The sequence below is a fragment of the Carya illinoinensis genome, chromosome 14, assembly GCF_018687715.1.
Source record: "Carya illinoinensis cultivar Pawnee chromosome 14, C.illinoinensisPawnee_v1, whole genome shotgun sequence".
Lineage (NCBI taxonomy): Eukaryota > Viridiplantae > Streptophyta > Magnoliopsida > Fagales > Juglandaceae > Carya > Carya illinoinensis.
Window position 1 is genome coordinate 7,432,765 of NC_056765.1, and position 22,131 is coordinate 7,454,895.

The 22,131-nt window shown below is 37.1% G+C and overlaps 1 protein-coding gene across 4 annotated transcripts; it reads left to right on the top strand.

Moving 5' to 3' along the window:
• The first annotated feature begins 2,594 nt into the window (after nt 1-2,594).
• Nucleotides 2,595-15,214, top strand: LOC122294385 (ABC transporter B family member 25, mitochondrial-like). Of its 4 annotated transcripts, XM_043103078.1 has the most exons (20): nt 2,601-3,223; nt 3,332-3,571; nt 3,651-3,837; nt 4,039-4,100; nt 4,253-4,296; nt 4,424-4,526; nt 4,813-4,920; nt 5,201-5,284; nt 5,409-5,469; nt 5,965-6,110; nt 6,208-6,324; nt 6,781-6,866; nt 10,313-10,401; nt 11,532-11,587; nt 12,622-12,702; nt 12,837-12,902; nt 13,008-13,100; nt 13,320-13,384; nt 14,373-14,508; nt 14,871-15,214. In XM_043103078.1, the coding sequence occupies exons 1-20, from the start codon at nt 2,900-2,902 to the stop codon at nt 15,012-15,014; spliced, it is 2,292 nt and encodes a 763-aa protein (XP_042959012.1). In that variant the 5' UTR covers nt 2,601-2,899; the 3' UTR covers nt 15,015-15,214. The 4 variants fall into 4 exon arrangements, 1 of the variants encoding a protein (XP_042959012.1); XR_006237592.1 differs by lacking the exon at nt 14,871-15,214 and having other exon boundaries at nt 2,598-3,223; nt 12,622-12,770; nt 14,373-14,451; XR_006237593.1 differs by lacking the exons at nt 12,622-12,702; nt 12,837-12,902; nt 13,008-13,100; ... (1 more) ...; nt 14,373-14,508; nt 14,871-15,214 and adding an exon at nt 8,644-9,097 and having other exon boundaries at nt 2,595-3,223; nt 11,532-11,584.
• Nucleotides 15,215-22,131: the final 6,917 nt, after the last annotated feature.

The following is a 22,131-nucleotide window of genomic DNA, read 5'->3' on the forward strand; positions in this document are numbered from 1 at the left end:
TGTTATTTTCATAACATAATTTAAATGCCTTTTTATATGAAGATATCAAATCACAAAAATTAAGTTGTTATTTATCTTATTAGTTAAGGGTTCATTTCAACATTGGAGTTTCTCATAATAATATGAATAATAGTGAAATAGTTTGATTTAAGATATTTTATTAGATTTTAAAAAATGCAAGATAAAAAGTTAGAATAAAAATATTATAATATTAAAAAATTATACATTTTTTAAATATTATTTTTGTGTTTTATTTTGAAGTTTGTAAAAATTGTAATAATTATATAATGATTAAATGAAAAATTTGATAAGTTGAAATTGAAAAGTCTTGCGTTTGAGTTATATGTTGGAAGAAACTTTTGAGAAATTTTGAGAATTTTTAAGAATTTTTTTATCCCATCTCATTTACCACGGGTAAGTTAAATCTCTTGATCGAAACTCAATATGGACTGAATATTTTTTCTAATTTACTTAAAAAATTATCATGTGACTCTTGAACATTTGACAAGCATATATTTTCTAGATGACTAGATCAGTCTAAAAAATAAAATATAAATTATTTTTAATTTTTCATCTGAAGTGTTCCTTGTGAGGTTAATGATCACAAGAGTTTATCCATTGGCAAAGAGATGGATGACTATATAAAAGATTAGGGGATCAGAAAAGTGATGTATATCACAGTTGATAATGCCAGTGCAAATGACACTGTCATTGATTGGTTTAGGCAGAATACAACGATAAAGGAGAATATCATTTGTGAAAACCAGTTTATTTATGTTTGATATTGTGCCCATATTATCAATCTCATAATTTCTAAATGGTTCAAGGAGGTTGATGATTACATTACTAAAGTCCGAAAACTTGTGAGGTATGTGAGGATTTGTGATCAACAATTCTCATCTCCTTGCCAATGAATGAACCCTTGTGATCAACAATTTTTTTGAAACCAATAACTCACTTGTGCAATATCCACTCACTATCAACAAAGTGGGATGTGATACACATTTAGCCCACATTCTGTAAGGAGATCCATCTATCAGTCGTAAACGACACTCTCTAGCTAGTGGCGACAAACAATTCCTTCATCGCTACCTTCTCTTTAGCATACCTATTCAAACAATTGCACATCACAATATACTATGAAGACATTGGAAATCGTGGCTCTAAAATGTGCACAAATTTACGGAAGCCTACCTTGTCAACTGTGGTAAGAGGCATATCATCAGTAATGATCATCTTTGCAAGAACATCCCTCAACATCTTCTCACTCTATTGAGAGATTGATAGTTTCTTAATTTGAGTGCCATCAGTGATCATAGAAGTCTTGTAACTCGGCTTTGTATGATCAATTATCACTAGCCCGTTGTGTATCTTATACCACTAACAGCCCGTAAGATATGCTATTAATATTGACCTACCTTGTTTCTTTGAATGACAATCACATAGTTGTATATAATAGTTGCATCAAGCCTGCGGGTTCTCACAATCAGCAGGAACTTTGGTGAAATGTTTGGATGTCCACAACCTTTTTTTACTAAGTCGTGTTGGTGGATCGTTCTCAGTATCCATCAACTCCTCCTCCTCATTAAGCATATCAACATCTTCTAGATCTATTGAGACTCGACTACTTACACATGACATAGCTGCTCTAGATGGAGGTCTACGACCCGAAGCACCTGTCGGTAACGCAAACGGCTGGGCATCATCCTCTTGTGGAGAATCGCGACGAGATGGTGTAACATCCATAATTTGAGCAAAAAATCTGAAACAATTAATAAAAAACTATCATTTAATATTTTAGTGAAAATTATCTACAAATTGGAAACATATTGAAAAGGAAAAACATGTGTATATTCATGTTTGTGATTTTAAAAATAAATAAAATATATAAAAAAAAATGAACGTCTGCTCAAGCCACACTCGAGCAAAGCTCGAGCAAACAATCTGTGTGACATTGATCACTCGAGCAAACGTCACCTAGAACAAAAACAACCAATTTTTTTAAAACCTAAATCACTCAATTCTTAAGTTTAACAACCTAAACTCCAAAATTATTAAAATGCAAATAACAAATCATTGAAATGAATAACAAATCATTCATATTTCACAAAGAGAGGGGGAAGATTGTTCGATCATTGACATTTCACATTCTTACAATTTGAGGAGAAATAACATATTAAGTGAAAGTTTCAACAAATCATTCTTACAGGTAATTTGTGATGAACTCCAGAAGGTTGCTCGCGAGTCGTGGCGGCCTCAGGTAATGGCAAACGATAAGGGAGGTGAACTCATTCGGAGACACAGGGAGATTGTTGTGCAAAAGTGAGGGGGAAGAAGGGTGTCTTTCTTCACGAAATGATATCGTTCCGCTTGCTTAAGTGGAACAAGGTCGTTTTGATTTATTGTTTTATAATTTTTTTTTTTTTTAAGTCAGAATTTAGAGTTCAGTGTTACTCTTACTTCACTCCAACTCCAAAAATTTTAAAAACTCCGACTCTATCGAAGTTTGAGGGTCATCAGAGTTCGGACGGTCGAAAAGTCCAACTTTTGCCCACCCCACACCTTTATATTTTTCTACTGGACAAGAATTTTGAGGGAGAGTCGTGTTTGAAAGTCCAAAGGCTTTCCCCTTTTTTTTCCCAATCGCGTTGGAGCAGAACGTGGGAACCTCCTATAAAACAAATAAAATACACCCCAGTCCCAACTGTTGGTGTTCCTCGTTACCCTCTCCCTGCTTCATTATTTGTTGTTAATTATAGTTGAATCAATGCTCCCATTTTGGTGTGGTTCTTTGTGTTATTCACAAGATTGGAGATTTGGGTTTTATTGTGCATCTGCGTATTCAGTCACTGGGCTCTACCGGGTACTACGTTTTGGTAGTCTCAGTTGAATAAAAATAATGTTTGCTGCCGCCGCTGCGTCGGCGAGGAGCCGCCTTAGGGCTCCCGGGCTTCTCCTTCCGAGTGCGAGTGCTCGCGCTGTTGCTCTCTTACGGTCTTACGATCGGCCTCCTAATCTTCTTTTTCGCATTTCAAGAAACACTAATCCAACTACGGCTGTCGGGGGTGGTGGCCGATGTCTTCTCCACAGCAATGGGAACCGGAATTTCAGAAGAGCCCTTGTCACGGCCTTCCTTTCTGAGTCTCCATCTTCGTCGTCCTCTTCTTCTTCTTCTTCTCCTCCTCCCGGCAGAGACGCCAAACCTTATTCTCTACATCATCCTGTTAGTGATTGATTATCTTATTTTTAGTTCTCTCTTCTCGGCATACATCGGATGGTGTTCAATTGATTGACTACTTGATTGGGTATTTTATTGTTTGTCAAAAAACAGAGTTCCCTGCTGAATGGGCGCCTTTTGTTCTCAACCTCAACCTCTAAAATTGATACTTCAGATACCAACAAGAATAACGCGACAGCAGCCCTAAAGCTTGAGAAACCTAAGGCGCCTCCCGAGAACCAAGTCGCCGACGTGAAAATCCTCCGTACTCTTGCCAGTTACTTATGGATGAAAGATAACCCCGAATTCCGTCTCAGAGTCCTCACTGCCTTGGCTTTTCTCGTCGGTGCCAAGGTCTTTCAGTCAGTCACCAATTACTAGCTCCTGCTCTAGTCGTTCCCTTCTCTTCTTCAATGGGTCTCTTTTGTTTCAGGTTTTGAACGTTCAGGTGCCCTTCCTCTTTAAGCTTGCTGTTGATTGGCTAACAACCGCTACTGGCAATGCTACTGCTCTTGCTTCCTTTACTACTGCCAATTCAAAGGCTTTAGCTCTTTTTGCCACCCCAGCTTCTGTTTTGATTGGATATGGGATTGCACGGTCGTGTGCTTCTGCTTTCAACGGTACTGCCACATGATGTAATTGCTGATTCTTCTGCCTGTATCCTACCATTCTGTTCATACTTCATTATTTAAACATTTGTGCATGTCCAATGATATTTTAAAAAAAGACGATGTTCTGTTATTTCCACTATCATTTTCTTGGTTGTTTCTCATTGTTCGCCGATTCCATTTTCGTAACTGGATGCAACCCTTTTGTGGCAGAGCTGCGGACTGCCGTATTTTCTAAGGTGGCCTTGCGAACTATTCGATCGGTATCTAGGAAGGTATGTCACCCCCTCCCCCCAACCCCTGCGTATTCAGACATCCCACGAGTTCTTCTTCCTTGTGAATTCATATTTCCTGCATTTTAGATGGTGATATTACCTTCAATGAATTCTTCTACACGACTTATGCAATCATATCTAACTTTGTGCAGGTGTTTTCACATTTGCTTGATCTTGACCTTCAATATCATCTTAGGTATTGCATTTAAATAACCAAGTTTGTTTCTTCCGCGACAAACTAAGTCAGTGATCAATTATATTAATCTGTTTTGTGCAGTTATGTTACATATTTTCTTTTCTTCACTTTGCTACTGTATTCCCAGTCGACAAACAGGAGCATTAAATCGAATTATTGATCGTGGTAGCCGCGCTATAAATTTCATTCTCTCATCTATGGTGTTCAATGTTGTACCCACCATCTTAGAGGTAAGGGGATGTGGATTTGATTGTTATTTAGTTGCATAACATTTGTGATACTGGATTTTGTACTATTGAATGCTGCTGTAAAGATTGGAATAATGACACCTAGATTCTTTATATTGGACTAAGATTTTTGGTTTCATCTTCGTTATACACTATCATCCCGGCCCCTGCTTTTTCGTTCCTGAACCACTTAAGTTTATCATGTATTCCTCCAGATGTAATTAGGCTATGCCTATTTGTATTAATATAATTTAACTGTTTACTGATAAAAAAAAATGTATCCCTCCAGATATCTATGGTATCAGCTATACTGGCATACAAGTTTGGAGCACCTTTTGCATGGATTACTTCAACATCAGTTGCTGCATATGTCGTTTTCACATTAACCGTGACACAGGTATCACTTCTGCCAGGTCTTTACCAATAGCTTTTCCATGTTAATAAACAACTGCCCTCGTCACATAGCATTCTGATGGATTGTAGGCATTGCAAGAATATCTTTAAGAACTTGCTTTTATTAAATTGTTTTACAAGATTTTTCTTTTCTTTTCTTTTCTTTTTTTGGTTTTGTGGGGGGGGGGGGGGGGGGGGGTGTTAGAGCTTGGAATGGGTTCTCTTAGTAATGTGAGATTTTTGGGCTTACCATTCTCAGCAAAGAATTCCCTTGTCTTTTCCAGTGGAGGACAAAGTTTAGACAGGCCATGAATAAAGCTGATAATGATGCAAGTTCAAGGGCAGTTGATTCACTTATTAATTATGAGGTGAGGCTCCTATGTCTTTGTTTGCCTGCTTTTCTTCTTATGTATTATTTAATGCATTAATTTTCCCATTCTAACCCTTTTTTCTTCTGCATCTTACTTGATGCTTTTTTTTTCATTTTTTCAGACTGTCAAATATTTTAACAATGAAGCATATGAAGTTGATAAATACGATGAGTACTTAAGGAGTAAGTTGTCTTGTTGTCGTAGTAATTTTTACTTTGATGTCCAATTAGCAAAGCAACTTTGTTGTGTATTATGCACCAAAGCCCACCAAGGTCCATGATAGTTAGGGATTGAGAGGTCTGGTTGTTGTGTGCCTCATGGTTAAAACCTTTAACTGTCCTTGATTGGTTATTCTTATGCAATAAATAACTTGGGCAGCCTTCAATCTGGACCCGAGCCTTTCAATTCTTTTTTGCTTACCTTTTACGATAATTGACAAAATTCAATGAAAGTTTCCAAACTTCTTATTTTCCCTAATGGAAATTGCCTCCAACCTTTTGCATTAATATAATTCAAAGGTTTTTAAATCTTTAGCCTTTATAGTTTTTTTTTTTTTTCTTCCCATTAGTTTGGCAAAACTTCAAGTTAGATCCTCTCTTTTAAACTATTTTTATGAGTAATCTACTCTGCTTGAGCCTTAATGCTGTTTCTGTCACTGTCGGTGATCTATCACTCAGGGTATGAAGATGCTGCTTTAAAAACACAGCGTAGCCTTGCATTGTTGAACTTTGGCCAAAATATAATATTTAGCACAGCTCTGTCAACAGCTATGGTATTATCTTCATATGGAATTATGAATGGCGAGATGACAGTTGGTGATTTGGTAAAATATGTTCTTATTGACTTACTTTTAATGAAGTTCTTTTAATCAACTTGATTCAGTGATGGTCAATTAATTGTGGATTAATGTCATGATACAGGTCATGGTAAATGGGCTTCTCTTCCAACTGTCTCTTCCTCTGAATTTTCTTGGTAGTGTATATCGTGAGACCATACAGAGCCTTGTTGACATGAAGTCCATGTTTCAGTTGTTGGAGGTAGTTGTCAAGGAACTTTCTACAATGCTCTTTAATTCTCAATGGATGTTGTAGTTTGTTCTTGTCACGTAATTGTCTATTACGTTGGATCTTCTTTCCTCTGTGCTTTAGTGTAGTGTTTCAAGCCATTTTTTCAAAGAAGATCGAGATCTGTGTTAAAATTACAATGATTGTGATGAATACTAGGGAAAAGGATCTCTTACAAATGTTTGTCTTTGTTCATGTCACTTTCACAGACTTTCTGTTAAAAAGGAAATTACGGCTTCATATTTGATGACCTGTCTAACGAAGACAGCAAAAGAAAATAGAAACACTTCATAAATTCTTAGTTCTTTCATTTGATACTCATTACTCTTATGAAGATAACAGAGATTTTTTACTTGCATGTACAAGTGTTTTCTTTGGTGCCTGTTTCATTGTGTGCCTGTAGCAATTTTTTTCCTCTGATAATTGCAGGAGAGGCCTGAGGTTAGAGATAAAGATGACGCAAAGCCTCTTAAATTGGATGGAGGGCACATGCAGTTTGACAGTGTACACTTTAGGTAGCTGATTTTTCTTTTGTACCTTTTGTTATGTACATACCTAGCTATTTATCCATTTTTTTTTTGATAAGTACAAATATTATATATATCAATAGGAGTAACCAAGTACACTGAATGTATACACGAAAACACCTATCCCATATTAGAGAGCCCCTAATGACCCAAAAAGCCCGTGAAAAACAACCCAAAATACACCAAGCCCTACCCCAACCCCTTGTTTCCCTTAGAACTAAAACTCTATCCGAAAACCCAACCCCAATCCCTTGTTTCCTGTCTTCACAATGCCCTCCCTTTAGAATTCCCTCTAGTTGAGCTACCACCCTTAGCGTCGTAGTTGATTTGCCCAAGAAAAACGTTGTAACTCCCTGTTTTTCTTAAAACTTAATTTGGTTTCAAGCTCGTGGCTTGCCTCAATCGCAGTGATTAGTTCTTTAAATTGGTCTTCACATCCTCTATGTGAAATTCCCACGAACTATTGAATCTTGTTAACTTTAGGCAGAATCCAATCTGCTATTGGAGGAAGAGAGACCAAGGGACCAACATTATCCCTAGACACAATATCCAACTACACTCTCGACTCTAGACATTCTTCCACACAAGGCACCAACACCAAACCGATATTCAAATCCCGTACCTCCTCAACAACTCCATTGGTTCTCTCCAATGGTATCAAGGTCCCCATTGGAGATTCTGGAATGACAGCAAGTCCCTTCACCTCTGGTGACTCTTCATATGCAAGTTCAGCAGATTCTACATCTCCTTCAAACCTCGGCAGTACACCATTTTCTTTCAACTCCGACGAGGGAGCCATAGTTTATTCGGGGACCAAGGGTGTAACACTGACTATCGGTCTATCCTGTGTTACCTGAGGCGAATGGCATTCCATTACTGATGTCTCTGCGCCAATACCCGATGTAGAACCCACTTCAAATAGCCCAGATTTCCTTTCGACCTGCCACACTTTCCTAGATCTGGTTATAGGGATAGGGCCGAATCCGATTTTTTGTTTTCCTTTATCCGAGTTTAAAGGATTCGTGTCTATCTTAATCTTGTTTCTTACAACCTTGTTGCCTCCAACTGAAGTAGGCCTATTTTCGTAGACAAGAAAGCTATCGTTGCCTTCAACTCGACAAGTTGGATTTCCATCTCCTTTAAAGAATTGTGCATCACGACAACCTAGTTTTAAGCTTGCGTGATCTGCATACCACTTTCACTGTTGCCCTTGCTCTGAGCCCCCGAAGCATGACCCATCTTCAGAGTTGCTGTATATGATCACCTCGCCACTGTGGATGTACTTGGGTTTTTATGATTCACCTCCAAGGTGATGTTCTCATTCTTCTTTTGGTTTTCCTTCCTTGACCCATCAAGAAAAAACATATCCATGGCTTTGCGTAATTCCGCAGCAAACTTCTCCCAACCCAGACCTTCAAACCCTTCAGAAATGACTACAACACTCCATTGGCCGCCTCCATCATATTTGGTGACAGACAAATACCTACCATGCTCGTTGGAGCATCGTTGAGCCATAAATGCTATCTTTCCTTCGCGCAGGTGTTTTGTGAAATCCAAATTTCTCCCCACCTATAATACTGCTTCCACCGTAGCCATTAGCCAATCTATACCACTACAACCCATCACTACAGATCTCCAAACCCTTTTGCTCCTCTCCACAATTTTTAATGAAGACCTCCATGTTTTTGGCAAAAACTCAAAAGCCTTTGATTCCACCCAAAAGCGCACCAGCTAACCCATAATGATATCAAACCTTCGACTTCGGTTGTAGGGGCTTCCCAAGCTTAAGGGCTTCATTCTGTCAAGTGTTTATGCAAAAAGCTTTGGGAGGCAGATTTGAGGCAAATAAAAATCTGCAAAATGAACTGCTGGTAGGGCTCACGGGACAGGCTAATGTGGATGCTGAAGTGCTCGAAGTAGACTCACCAGAATTTGGAGACTCTTTCTGTGTCAACAGAGACTGCGGAAAACTCCCTTGCAAAAATACAGTTCACCAAAGGGAGGACCAAGCTGAACGGCCCTTGGCAAAGTCGCTGGGGCCCGTCGTCCTTGTCTGTGACTGAGATGTCACTCGCCGGCTAAAGGGAATGGAGGGATGTGGCGGAGTACTCCTATTAGCCTCGCTTGAAGCCAGCGAACCTTTCTGTTGAGTTAGTGGCATGATTTGATGGTGTAATAAGAAGCAGAAGGTGGTCATCAGTTGGGAGTTAATATATTGGGTAAGAGTTTTGCTACGTACAAGCAAAATTGCATACTAATCTGCGTACCAATACTGATTTTTTTATATTTAAAATTTAAATTAGCATTATTTTCAATAAAATCCACTTTTTGACTAATCACATTAGATTAGTGCACATATTAGTGTACAATTGTACTTGCAACTAGATTTTTCCATTTGGTAAACTACTACATCATGTTATTGAAATGTTCACCTTTGAAAATATCTTTTGAAATTGGATGCTTCAAACTAACAATATATATTAACAAGACATATATGCTCACCTAACACCATCAAGGATTTCACTCCGCCAAGTTCTAATATCATGTTGATGAACTGTCATCTCCAAAATATTTGTTGGGGACTTTGTTAAGAATGGAAACCAAGCTCACACTAATACCATCAAATGTTGGGTTTTAATGTAAGAACTTGCAAGCAGATTATGAGATACGAGTAAGCTGGTAGATTTTCTTCTGTGTCATTTCAAATACAGCCTTTAGCACCTATTTTATTTTGTACAACTTATTTCATAACAGTGACCGTTATAATCTCTGCCATTTACCAATTCAGTATCAGCAATGTCTTTGGACTTGATTGCATAGATTTTGAATATGATATTGTAACAGTGACCTTGATAACCTCTATCATTTAGCCAGTCAATATCTGCAAATATTTGGACTGGATTGCACAGATTAGTATGTCCTTTAAGAGCTTTTCGTTTAGGAATTGGTCAAATTATTCAGTTTTATATCTTCCGTTTTCCTATTTTGTTTTTGTTATTTGATTTTTTTAGTACTACTATGGGTTCTAATTTTCCCTCCAATTTTTAATTATTAAAGAAAAAATCCCTATAATTCTTGGTTTCACAATTGATTTAAGAATTCTCTAAAGATATTTATTTGCATCAACCTAAACATTTTCCACCCATTCCTTCTTGTAACTTTGATTAATAGAAGTGTAACATATATATATATACATATGATTCGGCCTCATTGATTATGATGTTATAAAATTGACAATATAGTATACATTGTGTATGATTGTCATCTCTACAGACTAGAATGTGATTCATGCTCATCATGGAATTTTATTGGTCTCATGTTGAGTGTGCCTTGTAATTTTTACCTATAAAAAAAAAAAAAGAGTGTGCCTTGTAATTTTTTTTTTTTTAATGATTTGATTGCTGATGATTCTTAATTGATTTCCTTGCATTCAGCTACGTGACAGAAAGAAAGATTCTTGATGGGGTATCTTTTGTTGTACCAGCTGGGAAAAGTGTGGCTATTGTTGGGACCAGTGGAAGTGGTAAGGATTTAATGTGTCAGCTTGACCAGTTAATAGATAGGGTGGTGCTACTTTGCCTCATTTTAAAAAAACACACTTTTGCACTAGGGTGCAACTTATCTTGTCGTGTGCGCGCCGGGGGACTGACCCATATAGGTATATAAACATCTTTTTCCAAATTTGGGTAAAGAAATTAAGATCCCATGCAAAGGAAAAGAAAAAGGAAATAAATGGTAGAGAGAAACTCCCTACTCGTTCCTCCCTCTCCACCATGGCCTTCCCCCTTGACTATATCATACTGTCTGCTATATCTTTTTCTCAAAAAATCATGTGAATCCCAAAACATCGTAATCTCTTTGAGGATTCACCGGATCCTCCCTCTTCAGTCTCACAACCTCCACCATTTTTCTTCCTGTTCTTTTTTCTTTTGACGATGACACTAGAGCTATTCTTTTCACTAGAGATTGTAAGGTCATCCTCAAGAAGGGCCTTGCTGAGCCTGCTGGGTGCAACCATTCTTCTTGAAAGAAACACTTGCATTCAGTAAAATGATAGATTTTTTAAGGCGATGAGAGGGTTGGTTCAAGAATACAGAAACATTCAACTATGGTGAAAGTTTTAGATGGTATGAGAAGAGCTAGCTGAGGTTTTGAGTTGCAATTTTGATGGAAATCTAGGCAGAAATGATGAAACAAAAGAAGGCATTGGAAAAATATGGAAAAATACTCCTATGTTTCCCTTCCTTTTGGGGGAGGGGTGTGGTGGGAACTAGGATGCATTGCCATGGTCCTTTACACCTCTATCATGGCTTATTTGCCAAAACTCTTACTGCACTGCCCCCTGGGAACTTGAACCTTTCTCAGCATTTTCAAAAATCCCAATTCAAATAATTACTAACACAATCGAAACAACTAGACTTTGGAAGGGCTCACTTCACTTCCCAACATTATGGTGTAACATAGATAGGAGTCCATTTAATCCCATTGCCTTCCTGTGATCACATTTCATATGCAAATTATAATTTCTCCATAGATTTCTCTTTTTGGTTTGTGATATGATGCATATTTCCCTTTGTCTTATATTTTTCTTCCACCCCCTGGTGGCGGGATTTCTTTGAAAGATATCACATTACAACTGTAATTTGGTTGCAGGCAAGTCGACCATTCTTAGATTGCTCTTCAGGTTCTTTGACATCCATTCCGGAAGTGTAAGAACCGATACTGTTATTCTTCGTAATTGTTTGCTATTGGTACAATACAGCCTACAAAATTGGTGTCTTACTCCTAGAGTACACTCCTATACTGAGGCTTGAATGATATTTACAATATAAATTTGCATTTGCTACTTGCATCAGTACTGAATTTATTGCACTGTTCTCAAATCCTGATAAGCTTGACAAAATTTAAAATATTTATGCATGTTACCCCTTTGTCATAAAAAGGAATAAAAATAGAAAATGGGAAATTACATTCAACCCCCCACCCCCAACTATCATCCCTATTGCAATTTGATCTCATAACCACCAATATTAGCACTTAGCTCTACAATTTGAAGCTTTAGTTGCAATGTGCACCCACAACTTTTTTTAAGCCTAAAATATCGAACTCGCCTTTATCAAAGAAAAACAAGTAATAATAATAACCAGGCTGAGGGTGAGGAAAATATGGTTCCTCTTGGCCTTAAAAAGGAACATTGCAGCCAAAGTTTCAAATTGGAATGTCAATTGTTGAAATCACTAGTTTGGAGGTCACATTGTATGTGAGTGGGAATTCAGAGAGTTATTGATAATGTTTGTTTTGAAAGCTATTTTCTTGATAAAAGAAACAAGTTATTTCTGAATATACTGTTGGGTAGAATGATATACTGAGGAACAGAGCTTCACAGTTGATTTACCAGTTGATGATCAGCTTTATACAGCATTCTATGTATTCCGAAAGGCCTCAAGTGATACCTTTTGCTGGGTGACGATTTTTGCAGCTATCAGTCACTAGTTCTTTTCCTCATTGAAACTCATTCTTGCATTTTGGAGGGTTTTTTGGCTTTATGTCTAGCGTCATAGTTATGTTTTCTCTTCTATTTTCTCATTCTTGGAACATACTTTGGTGGATAATGACAAGAGACGCCATCTGCAATGTAATTTGATATTCATAAACTCTTTGTCGGTGAACTCATCTTTTTAATCTATGATTGAATTTCAAATTGACTTGATTCCGTAATGACCATTGAATTTGTCCTTGACAGATAAAGATAGATGGCCAAGATATTCGTGAGGTTACTCTTGAGAGTCTACGGAAATCTATAGGTGTTGTGCCACAAGATACGGTTCGTTCAATGAAGGGATTCAGTTCTTGTTTGTCTACTTCTAGTCTTCTATATATGTCAATAAATAGGTAACCCTTCTTAAATCTTGCAAGTTGTTATATTTATAAGACAAGTAACTTGTGCTTGATGGACAGGTACTTTTCAATGACACAATATTTCATAACATTCATTATGGTAGACTTTCGGCAACAGAAGAAGAAGTATGAAATGAACTTGTGCTGCCACATTTGATTATTTGCTCTGCAAATTATGGACTGCTGAATATTCTACATTATTTTTGCTGCCTAATACTTTTTCCTGTAAAGGTGTATGATGCTGCTCGACGTGCAGCAATTCATGAGACTATCATGAATTTCCCTGAGAAATATTCTACTGTTGTGGGGGAACGAGGGCTGAAGGTGAGATGAGTACTGCAGTAATATACTTTCTTAGTTTTAGTGGTAAATTGTAAAACACCCCTATTCTGATGCTGGGCTGCTGAATGGAATAGGGGGCTGTATTTATAAAATTTTATCCTCCTGTCATCAGCTTTTCACAAGATATATGTATCTGTGTATGTTGTGGAGCTTTTTGGACAACCCTTGGGTTTTCATTGATTGGGTGGCTTTTATTTACAGTTAAGTGGCGGTGAAAAGCAGCGTGTGGCACTAGCTCGTGCATTTTTGAAAGCCCCTGCAATTCTGTGAGCAATTCTGTTTTTCTTCTTGATTGGACCTTTCTACAGATTCATGTACTTGTGTACATTTAAATGCTTGCATGTTCAGTAACGGAAAATGCACTCTTACGAATAAAATGAGGAGTTACCATCTTAAACTTGAATGGTGAGAACATAGGTTTGACACCCTTTCATTCTATGTGGCCCCTGGAATCAAAAGTTTGAAGACTTTATCCTTTTGAACCTTTTGGAATCACTTATTTTCCTTTAGCATTCTTTATAAACTGTTACAAAGCTAATTTTGGTGGTATGATTAAGTATCTTGTCCTGATCTCTTTTACATTATCATTCAGTTACCCTCGAGTCTTGTACTGCCTCTGCCAATAACAGTTGCTTATAATTTTCTGATACATCATTTGAACCTTTGTTTTCTCCGGTCGAAATTATACTTCTCTTATAGCCATTGTATTGGGCAGACGATGTGGTTGTGTTCAAGACCCTCTGGGTTTATGTAGAGCTTACCAATAAGAAAAAACTGTATTTTTCCCTTACATAATAGCCACAATACACTGGCACATTGTAGTATCGTACACACGCAACACACTGTTTAGTGTACGAGTAGTCATCCTAATTTGTTGTGTTTTAAATCTTTCTCGTGTATTTTGGGGGTTTTTGGTATCATTCATTTTTGGGCTTCCAATAAATCTCTAGGACATGGCATTTTCTGCAATCAGATTTAATCTTGTGAGTGAACTCCTCCACATCTTTCCCTTACAAATGACTGGTTTTGGTATACAGTCTGGCCATCAATGATTAACGTTTAAGACTGATTTTAAGTTGCATTGCCATTTTTAAGCCTAATGAGAGATGATGATTGCTTTCAATGGGTAAATGACATAAAATCTTGGTCAAAATCTTTGTCAACCATGCTTCTCTCTATATATTGGAAAGGAGAGAACCAAGTTGCACATTTATTTCTTGCAAGTAATCTATTGCTTTCATTTGGTGTCTTCAGGTTGTGTGATGAAGCTACAAGTGCTCTGGACAGCACAACCGAAGCGGAGATTTTAAGTGCATTGAAGTCCCTAGCAAGTAACAGAACTTCAGTCTTCATTGCTCATAGGCTTACCACCGCAATGCAGTGTGATGAGGTAAGCATTCTTGGTAACAACTATGAGCAAATCTTAAGTTTTCTTGGTTCTATGTTTGGTATCCAGTTCTTTGTACGGCTTGACAAACGGGGGGTTTTAACGGCTTCTGGTATCATATTACTTGCAAAATCATGATCTTGGTGTTCTCATGAGCCAGAGAGCATTTTTAAATTCCCTGTTTTTGAAAGATGAGAATGTTTATGCTTGCAATGTTATTCACCAATCCCTCAAATGGGAAGTAAATAAATAATGGCAATAAATAATGGCACTTCCAATATGCTACAAAGTTTTTTATGTACAACCCATGTGCCATATTATGTTTCTATATCTTACTTATCCTACTTTAAAAATGTAATGTTCAGATCGTAGTTCTGGAGAATGGGAAGGTCGTTGAAAATGGACCCCATGAAGTTCTCTTATCAAAGGCAGGAAGATACGCACAGCTGTGGGGACAGCAAAATAACACTGTGGATGCACTTGATACAGCCATCAAATTGGAGACTTGAATGTCCTGCCCCCTTCTCCCTTCCTCTCCAGGAGAAATTTTAAGGAAACCTTGTAAAAGGAAATGGAATTCAGTCGTTTCTTCTTTTGTTTATTTTCATTTCATTCTACATAAACAATGTTCGTCAAGTTGATTTATAGTTAAAAGGAAAATGCCTATTTTTTTATATATAAATAAAGAAAATGTGTGAACAATTATGCCTATGCTGCTCTGGGATGCAATTGCATCAGATCTCACCATCAATAACCTGTATAATAGGATGAAAATATTAGTATATTTACCTTGTTCTGCACGACTTGCCCTTATTTTATTTTTAGATAAGTGTTACAGTCACAAAAAAATTTAACAAAAATAAATTTACAAACTAATACAATTTTATGTGATATATTATACTTATTTTATAATAAAAGTAACTTGTACACGTCAATTTATTGATTTATTTTTATGAAATCTCCTTATAGCTAAAATATAATCCATCAATACTTTATAATATGTATTGATAGACGATGTTCTTTTGCAAATCTTGTTCTCTTTCAAATCTCAGTATATCATTTATACAAATGTTATGCAATTGCCAAGAAATAAAGATAATTATACCAATGTCCTCAGTCCTCACCCACCTTTTGTTTATGTTAGTAATATTCTTTAGATGGAAGAACCAAATGTCATACAGCAGTTTCACTTTACTTATTTTCTTTAATTATAAATTCAGTACAGTATTTGTTGCGGTTTACAAATAATCATATAAGTTTCTTAGATTCTCGACATTGATGTTTGAAAGTTTTAGAAATTTCAATTAACTACTTTTATCCATGTCCAAATGTGACACGCATTAACGAACCAAAATCTGACTTATATGATGCTGATTACATGTGGCAAAATGGGTGGAAAGGAAGCGAGGAATTGGGCCAGAAAATGCAGCAGCAGCAGAACTTGCCTCCAAAAACCGGTGGATCCCAACATTTATTTTTTTAAAAAGTTAATGATTAATTAAGAATTTTTTTAATAATATTATATTTTTTTAAATGTTTAAAAGTATAAAAAAATGTATGAAAAATAAATAAATAAAACAGACTAAATGGTCTTCTCGGTGGATTTCCTCGTGCTACACCCTTGGAGGGTGGATATGGTAGTACGATCCCTCTAAGATAGGCAGATCAAAGGACAAACAAGAGGAAAGAGTAATGCTAGAATCTTAGAATGTACAAGTCTCATGTATAACTCCTTTACATATGGGTTCGAGATTTCTCCTATTTTTTAAAAAGTTCTTCTATTTGGAAGCCAATATAGCAAGCACACCCTTATCTTATTGACATGTCAAGACTTGATTTATAAGATATTTTAAATTCAAATTTTTTTAACAAATCACGTTTTACCATGTTAGTAAAATAGATAATATGTTTTGCACACCGACTTCCAAATAGAATTTTTTTTTTTTTAATGAGAACACACAGCTTGCATACTCTATCAAAAGTGCAACTTTCTATTTTTTTTTCAATCAAAATTTAGTTCAACCCTTAAAATTACAATATATATATTTATATATATGAAGTTTTCTTTTAAAAGTGAGTAAAGGCTGGTTCGGATGGTAAAGTATTCCGATCACTATTATTTATTATTTTATTATTATTTTTTATTATTTTATACTATTTTTTTATTACTTTTTCACTACTATTTATAGAATATTTAATATCATTTTACTATCCGAACACAATCTAAGTAAAAACAACAATAATTTAAAAAAAAATTTTGAATGGAGTAGAGAAAATTTGAGTGTGTAGTGTTAATATTAAGTAATTAAAAAAGAAGAAAAAAACTAAAAAAGACTTAAACTAATTTAATGTTAATACCGATCTTTAGAATACGTACCCACGGGAGAGGAGACACCCAACACTGGAGGATCCAGCCATCCATCGTATTAAGATAGTTTCCATGTGTGGTCCGTACCATGTACGTGGCGCAATCATCGGAGGGGCAGTCCAACCGTAAACAGTCGACACGAGTAAAGAGCTTGTCTCGCACCCTCTCCCATCATCCAAATTTAATGCACCATTTTAGCTCATAAATTCCATATATCTACACATTATTATTTTATATAAATAATTTTAATTAACATCACATGTTATGATAGAATAAAAATAACGCATATCATTCATATTATGTGACGCGTAGTCTATCGATACATTCATATATAATCTTTTGTATTCAATATTATGTCTCAATTCACCAACGTTATCACTGTTGCCACAATTTGCATAGAGAAAAGCTAATTCTACCGGGGATCCATATCAAGTGGATCCCAAAATATATATATATATATATATATATGTTTAATGTAGAATTAAAGAATTTGTGTGGTTTTCATTGATTGAAAAATTGATATTACACGAGATCCTTTTATAGACATAGATTACAATGAATCGAATATTCTATGTGCTATGGATTACTTTACAGAGGCAGAATGGCACAAGGCATGCAACGCATACATTTGCAAAGTCTCTTACATGGAGTTGCTCAAGTCCTTGTGCTATGATGGTTGTAGGCTGAAGGTCTTTACAAGGGTAACTTTGTCCTTAACATCCCCCCTCAAGTCGAGCAATGGAGATAAAGACTTGAGCAAAGTGATGTAAATCGAGCTATTGAAAGAGATTTTGTAAGGAGGTCTGCAAGCTGGTCTTTACTAAAGATAAAAGCAACATGCAAGGATTTATTTTGAACTCAGTTGCGCACGAAATAGAAGTCGATCTCAACGTGTTTGGCTCTTGCATGAAAAAGGGGATTGGAGGAGAGGTATGTAGCACCCATATTATCACAATAAAGAAGAGGGGCCTCATGTAAAGGGATGCCAAGATCACGGCAAAGATGCTGAAGCCAAATGACTTTAGCTGTAGTGTTTGCAACAAGCTTGAATTCGGCCTCAGTTGATGAATGTGCAATCGTCGGTTGTTTCTTGAAAGACCACGAGATGAGGTTGCACCCAAGAAATATACAATAACCACTGGTTGACCTCCTATCATCTGGACACCCTGCCCAATCGGCATCGAAAAATGCAATAATTGTGGAAGTTGGCAAAGGTGACAATTGTAGGCCAACAGTTGAAGTATGTTTGAGATACCTGAGAATGAGCTTCACTGCTTGCCAATAGGGCACTCGAGGAGTGTGCATGAATTGGCAGACTTTATCAACAGCAAATGCAAGATCTGGCCATGTGAATAAGAGATATTGTAACGATCCAACAGTGCTTTGGTACAAGGTGGGATCTTCAAAAAGATGCCCAATGAAGGCACTAAGCTTTTAGGAAGTAGACATAGGAGATTTTACAGGCTCAGCAAACTGCATGTTGGTTTGATGGAGCAAATCGTTGATATACTTTTGTTGTGTAAGAAGCAGTCATTTAGAGTTGAAAGTGGCTTCGACACCTAAAAAATAGTGCAAGGTGCCCAGGTCAGTAATTGGGAAGTCACTATGCAAAGCAGAAAGTAGTTCAAAAATAAACTGTGTAGATGAGCCCATGACCAAGAGGTCATCAACATAGACTAACACAAAGGTTGTGACACCTACAGATTTATAGATAAAAAGAGAAGGGTCTGCAAAGGAGATAACAGAGCTGAGGACAAGTAGGTGAGAGATGAGGTGTGAATACCACGCATGAGGTGACTGCCAAAACCTATAAATTGCTTTGTTTAGCCTGCAAACATGAGAAGGATATTGAGGATGTGAGAACCTAGGAGGTTGAGATATAAAAAGGGTTTCATGGAGTGGTCCATGCATAAATGCATTCTGCACATCATATTGCTGAATGAACCAGTGTTGAGAAACCGCAATGGCTAGAATGGTACAGATTGTCATAGCCTTAACCACAAGACCGAAAGCTTCTTCAAAGTCAATCTCGAACTCCTGGAGGAACCCTTTGGCAACTAAGTATGCTTTGCGACGTTCAATCGAGTCGTTGGCAAGCCGTTTAGTTCGAAACACCCATTTGCAAGTGACAATGTTCGGAGCTTGGGAAGCTGGTACTAACGACCAAGGTTGGTTTGCAATGCAAGCATGAAACTCTTGGGCCATAGCAACACGCCACTCGAGGTACTGATTTGCAATGGTATAACTAGCTGGAGTTTCAGGAATAGAGCTCAAGGCAATGGCAAGGGCACAAGGTAAGGGCCATTTGATAGTGCCATGATGAAACTTACTTAGGCATAGAGATTGGGAACGGGAACGAGTAGCCATCTAGTGTGCATGCTGCTGAGAGGATGGTGGAGACGTATAGTGTGTTGGTGATGATGTAAGCTGTGGTGAAGATGGAGGAGGTCCAAGTATAGATGAAGAAGAAAGATACGTAGCCAAAGGAGGGTTAGACTCAAAATGAAGCAAAATTTTGGATGGCTCAGTGGTGGTCATGGGCTTAGGAAGATGAGTAAGGGAAGTTGGACTCATTGAAGCAGACATCTTTGGAGATGAGAGTTTGGCCTGTGGAAATGTGATGACAAATGAAGCCTTTGTGAGATGGGCTTAAACTCAAAAACACATATGATAGTGAACGAAAAGAAAATTTGTGAGAATTTTAAGGAGTAGTTAAAGGCCAACACTCAGAGCCACACACCCATAAGATAGAGTAATCAAGATGAGTGTTATGAGTAGACAATAAGGTGAAGAATTTTGTAATATAGGGGATGGAAGCCTGCTTATTAAATAAACTACATGAAGAAATGCATTGAGCCAAAAATGTAATGGGACGGAGGAGTGTGCTAGAAGGGCAAGGCCCATATTGACAATGTGATGGTGCTTACGTTCAATGATGTTTTGTGTGTGGGTATGAGGACAAGTAATTCTATGAGTAATGCGACATGAGTTTAAGTAGTTAGAAAATGGCCGAAATTCTCCCCCCAAATTGGATTGAAATTAATTTATTTTTGTGTTAAATTGAAGTTCAATATTAGTTTTAAATTTAACAAAGGTATTGAAGGTTTGAGACTTTGATTTTAAGGGAAATAACCAAGTGTGTCGGAAATAGTAGTCGACAAATGTGATATAAAATCTGTAATCATTAATAGACACGTGAGGGGAAGGTCCCCATAAATCCGAAAAAATGAGCTGAAAGGGGGCAATAGATTTATGTAAACATTTGTAAGCAGGAAATCTATGATGCATTGCCTGTGCATGAGCATTACAAAAGGGAATTACAGTGTGCTCATAAGGGAGATTATGCTACTTTCAGTTATTTACATCCCGATTTGCAGGCCTTAACAGAAAAAGAGTTAGCAAATAACTGAAAGAAAACATCATTGTCAATGCAAAATTGTCGAACTGATATAAGGTTCTTTTGAAAGAAAGGAATAGAAAGTATGCTTTTAAGCAAAAATTTAGATGAAGAAGATGAGAGTGAGACTGAACCCGAGTGTGAGATAGGCACAAGAAAACCATCACCAACACAAAGCTGCTTACCACCACGAAACTCGGTAGCATGCAAAATTGAGATTACCCAGATCACTAGTGACATGGTTAGTTGCGGTTGTGTCTGGATACTAGATTTCATTCGTGGGATAATTTGAGGAAGAAAAGTTTGTTGTGATGGGTGAGGTAGTGGTATAGGCTTGATTAAAGCGGCAAATGCATGTAAGTGTTGAATGGCCCTGTCGATTGCATACCTAACAAACCAAACGTTGATCAGTAAGTGGAAAAGAATTGTTACCAGTGTTACCTACGTAATCGTTGCGACCCCAAGTAGAGTGACCACCATTGCAACCTCAATAGGAATTGCAACCACCGCCACGAGGCACTCAGCCACGTGAGTTAGAGGAAGACTTGGCAGTTAAGTTTGCAGAAGCTTCTGTAGAAAATGTGCTCACATTAGAGTGACGAAGCAATCATGCTTCATGGGCCAATAAATGGCCAAGTAGCTCCTCAAGGGTAATGGGTTCAAGCTTGGTGGATACGGAGGAAATGATAGCATCATAATCACGGCCAAGGCCAGCAAGAAGGTAAGGAACAAACTCAGTAGTTGGTAAGGGACGATCAGCTGCTACCATGATGTCGGCAAGGGTTCTAGCTTTACGAAAGCAAGTGGAAATGGGGCTAAGCCTTTCTTAAGTGAAGCTCCTTGAAACGAAGTTTGTAGAAGGCAAGCTTGGGAGACTAAGGCGTAAGTTGATTCAAGAGAGAGCCATACAGCTCTGACAGAGGTACAACGCACAATTTGGGCTATGAGTGGCTTAAAAAGGGAAGAGATAAGAGCTAACATGACTAATTGATCTTGTTGAAGCCAAAGATCATGAGCTAGGTTTAGGGTGTTATTATCGAGCACTAGTAAGAGCCATCAACATACTAGTAAAGGCGCTGGCTGCGAAGGTAAAGAACCAATTGGACCTTCCATAATAAGTAGTTAATGGGAGTGAGCTTGACAAAAATTGTATGAGAAAAATTGGAGTTAGGGATGGTGAGAGAAGAAGAGGTATTGAGGGAGGCAGCCATGGACATTTAGTCCTTTAGGACTCTGGTAGCGTGTAGAAGTAAAGAATTTGTAAGATTTTCAATGAATGAAAAATTGCTATTACATGAGATCCTTTCTATAGACTTATATTACAATGAATCGAATATTCTAGAGCTAGTGCTATGACTCAACGCATGCAACGCATGTATTTGTAAAGTCTGTTACATGGAGTTGCTCAAGTCCTTGTGTTGTGAACTTGTGATGGTTGTAGGCTGAAGGTCTTTGCTAGGGCAACTTTATCCTTAACATTTAAAAAAATGTATAAAGATATTAAAAAAAATGAATCAAAAACTTAAAAAGACCAATTGGTGATGTCAGGAGCCATTCTCATGCTACACTCAATATGGCTCATTTGCATATCAAAAAATAATTTACTTATCATCCACACACACCAAACACTAATTTTATTTTATTTTTTCATTTTTCCTATAACAAGCGTGTAATGTATAGATGATAAATAGAACTCAATTAATTTAACAAAAATAAAATAAAATAAAAATAAAAATAATTTTATAATATTATTTTAAAACTTTTGAATGATAAGTATTGCCTCTAGAAAGACTAACTAAAAATATAAACTCAAAAGAAAGCTTAGCAACACATCAACTCATATAATCACTTACTCTGAGAA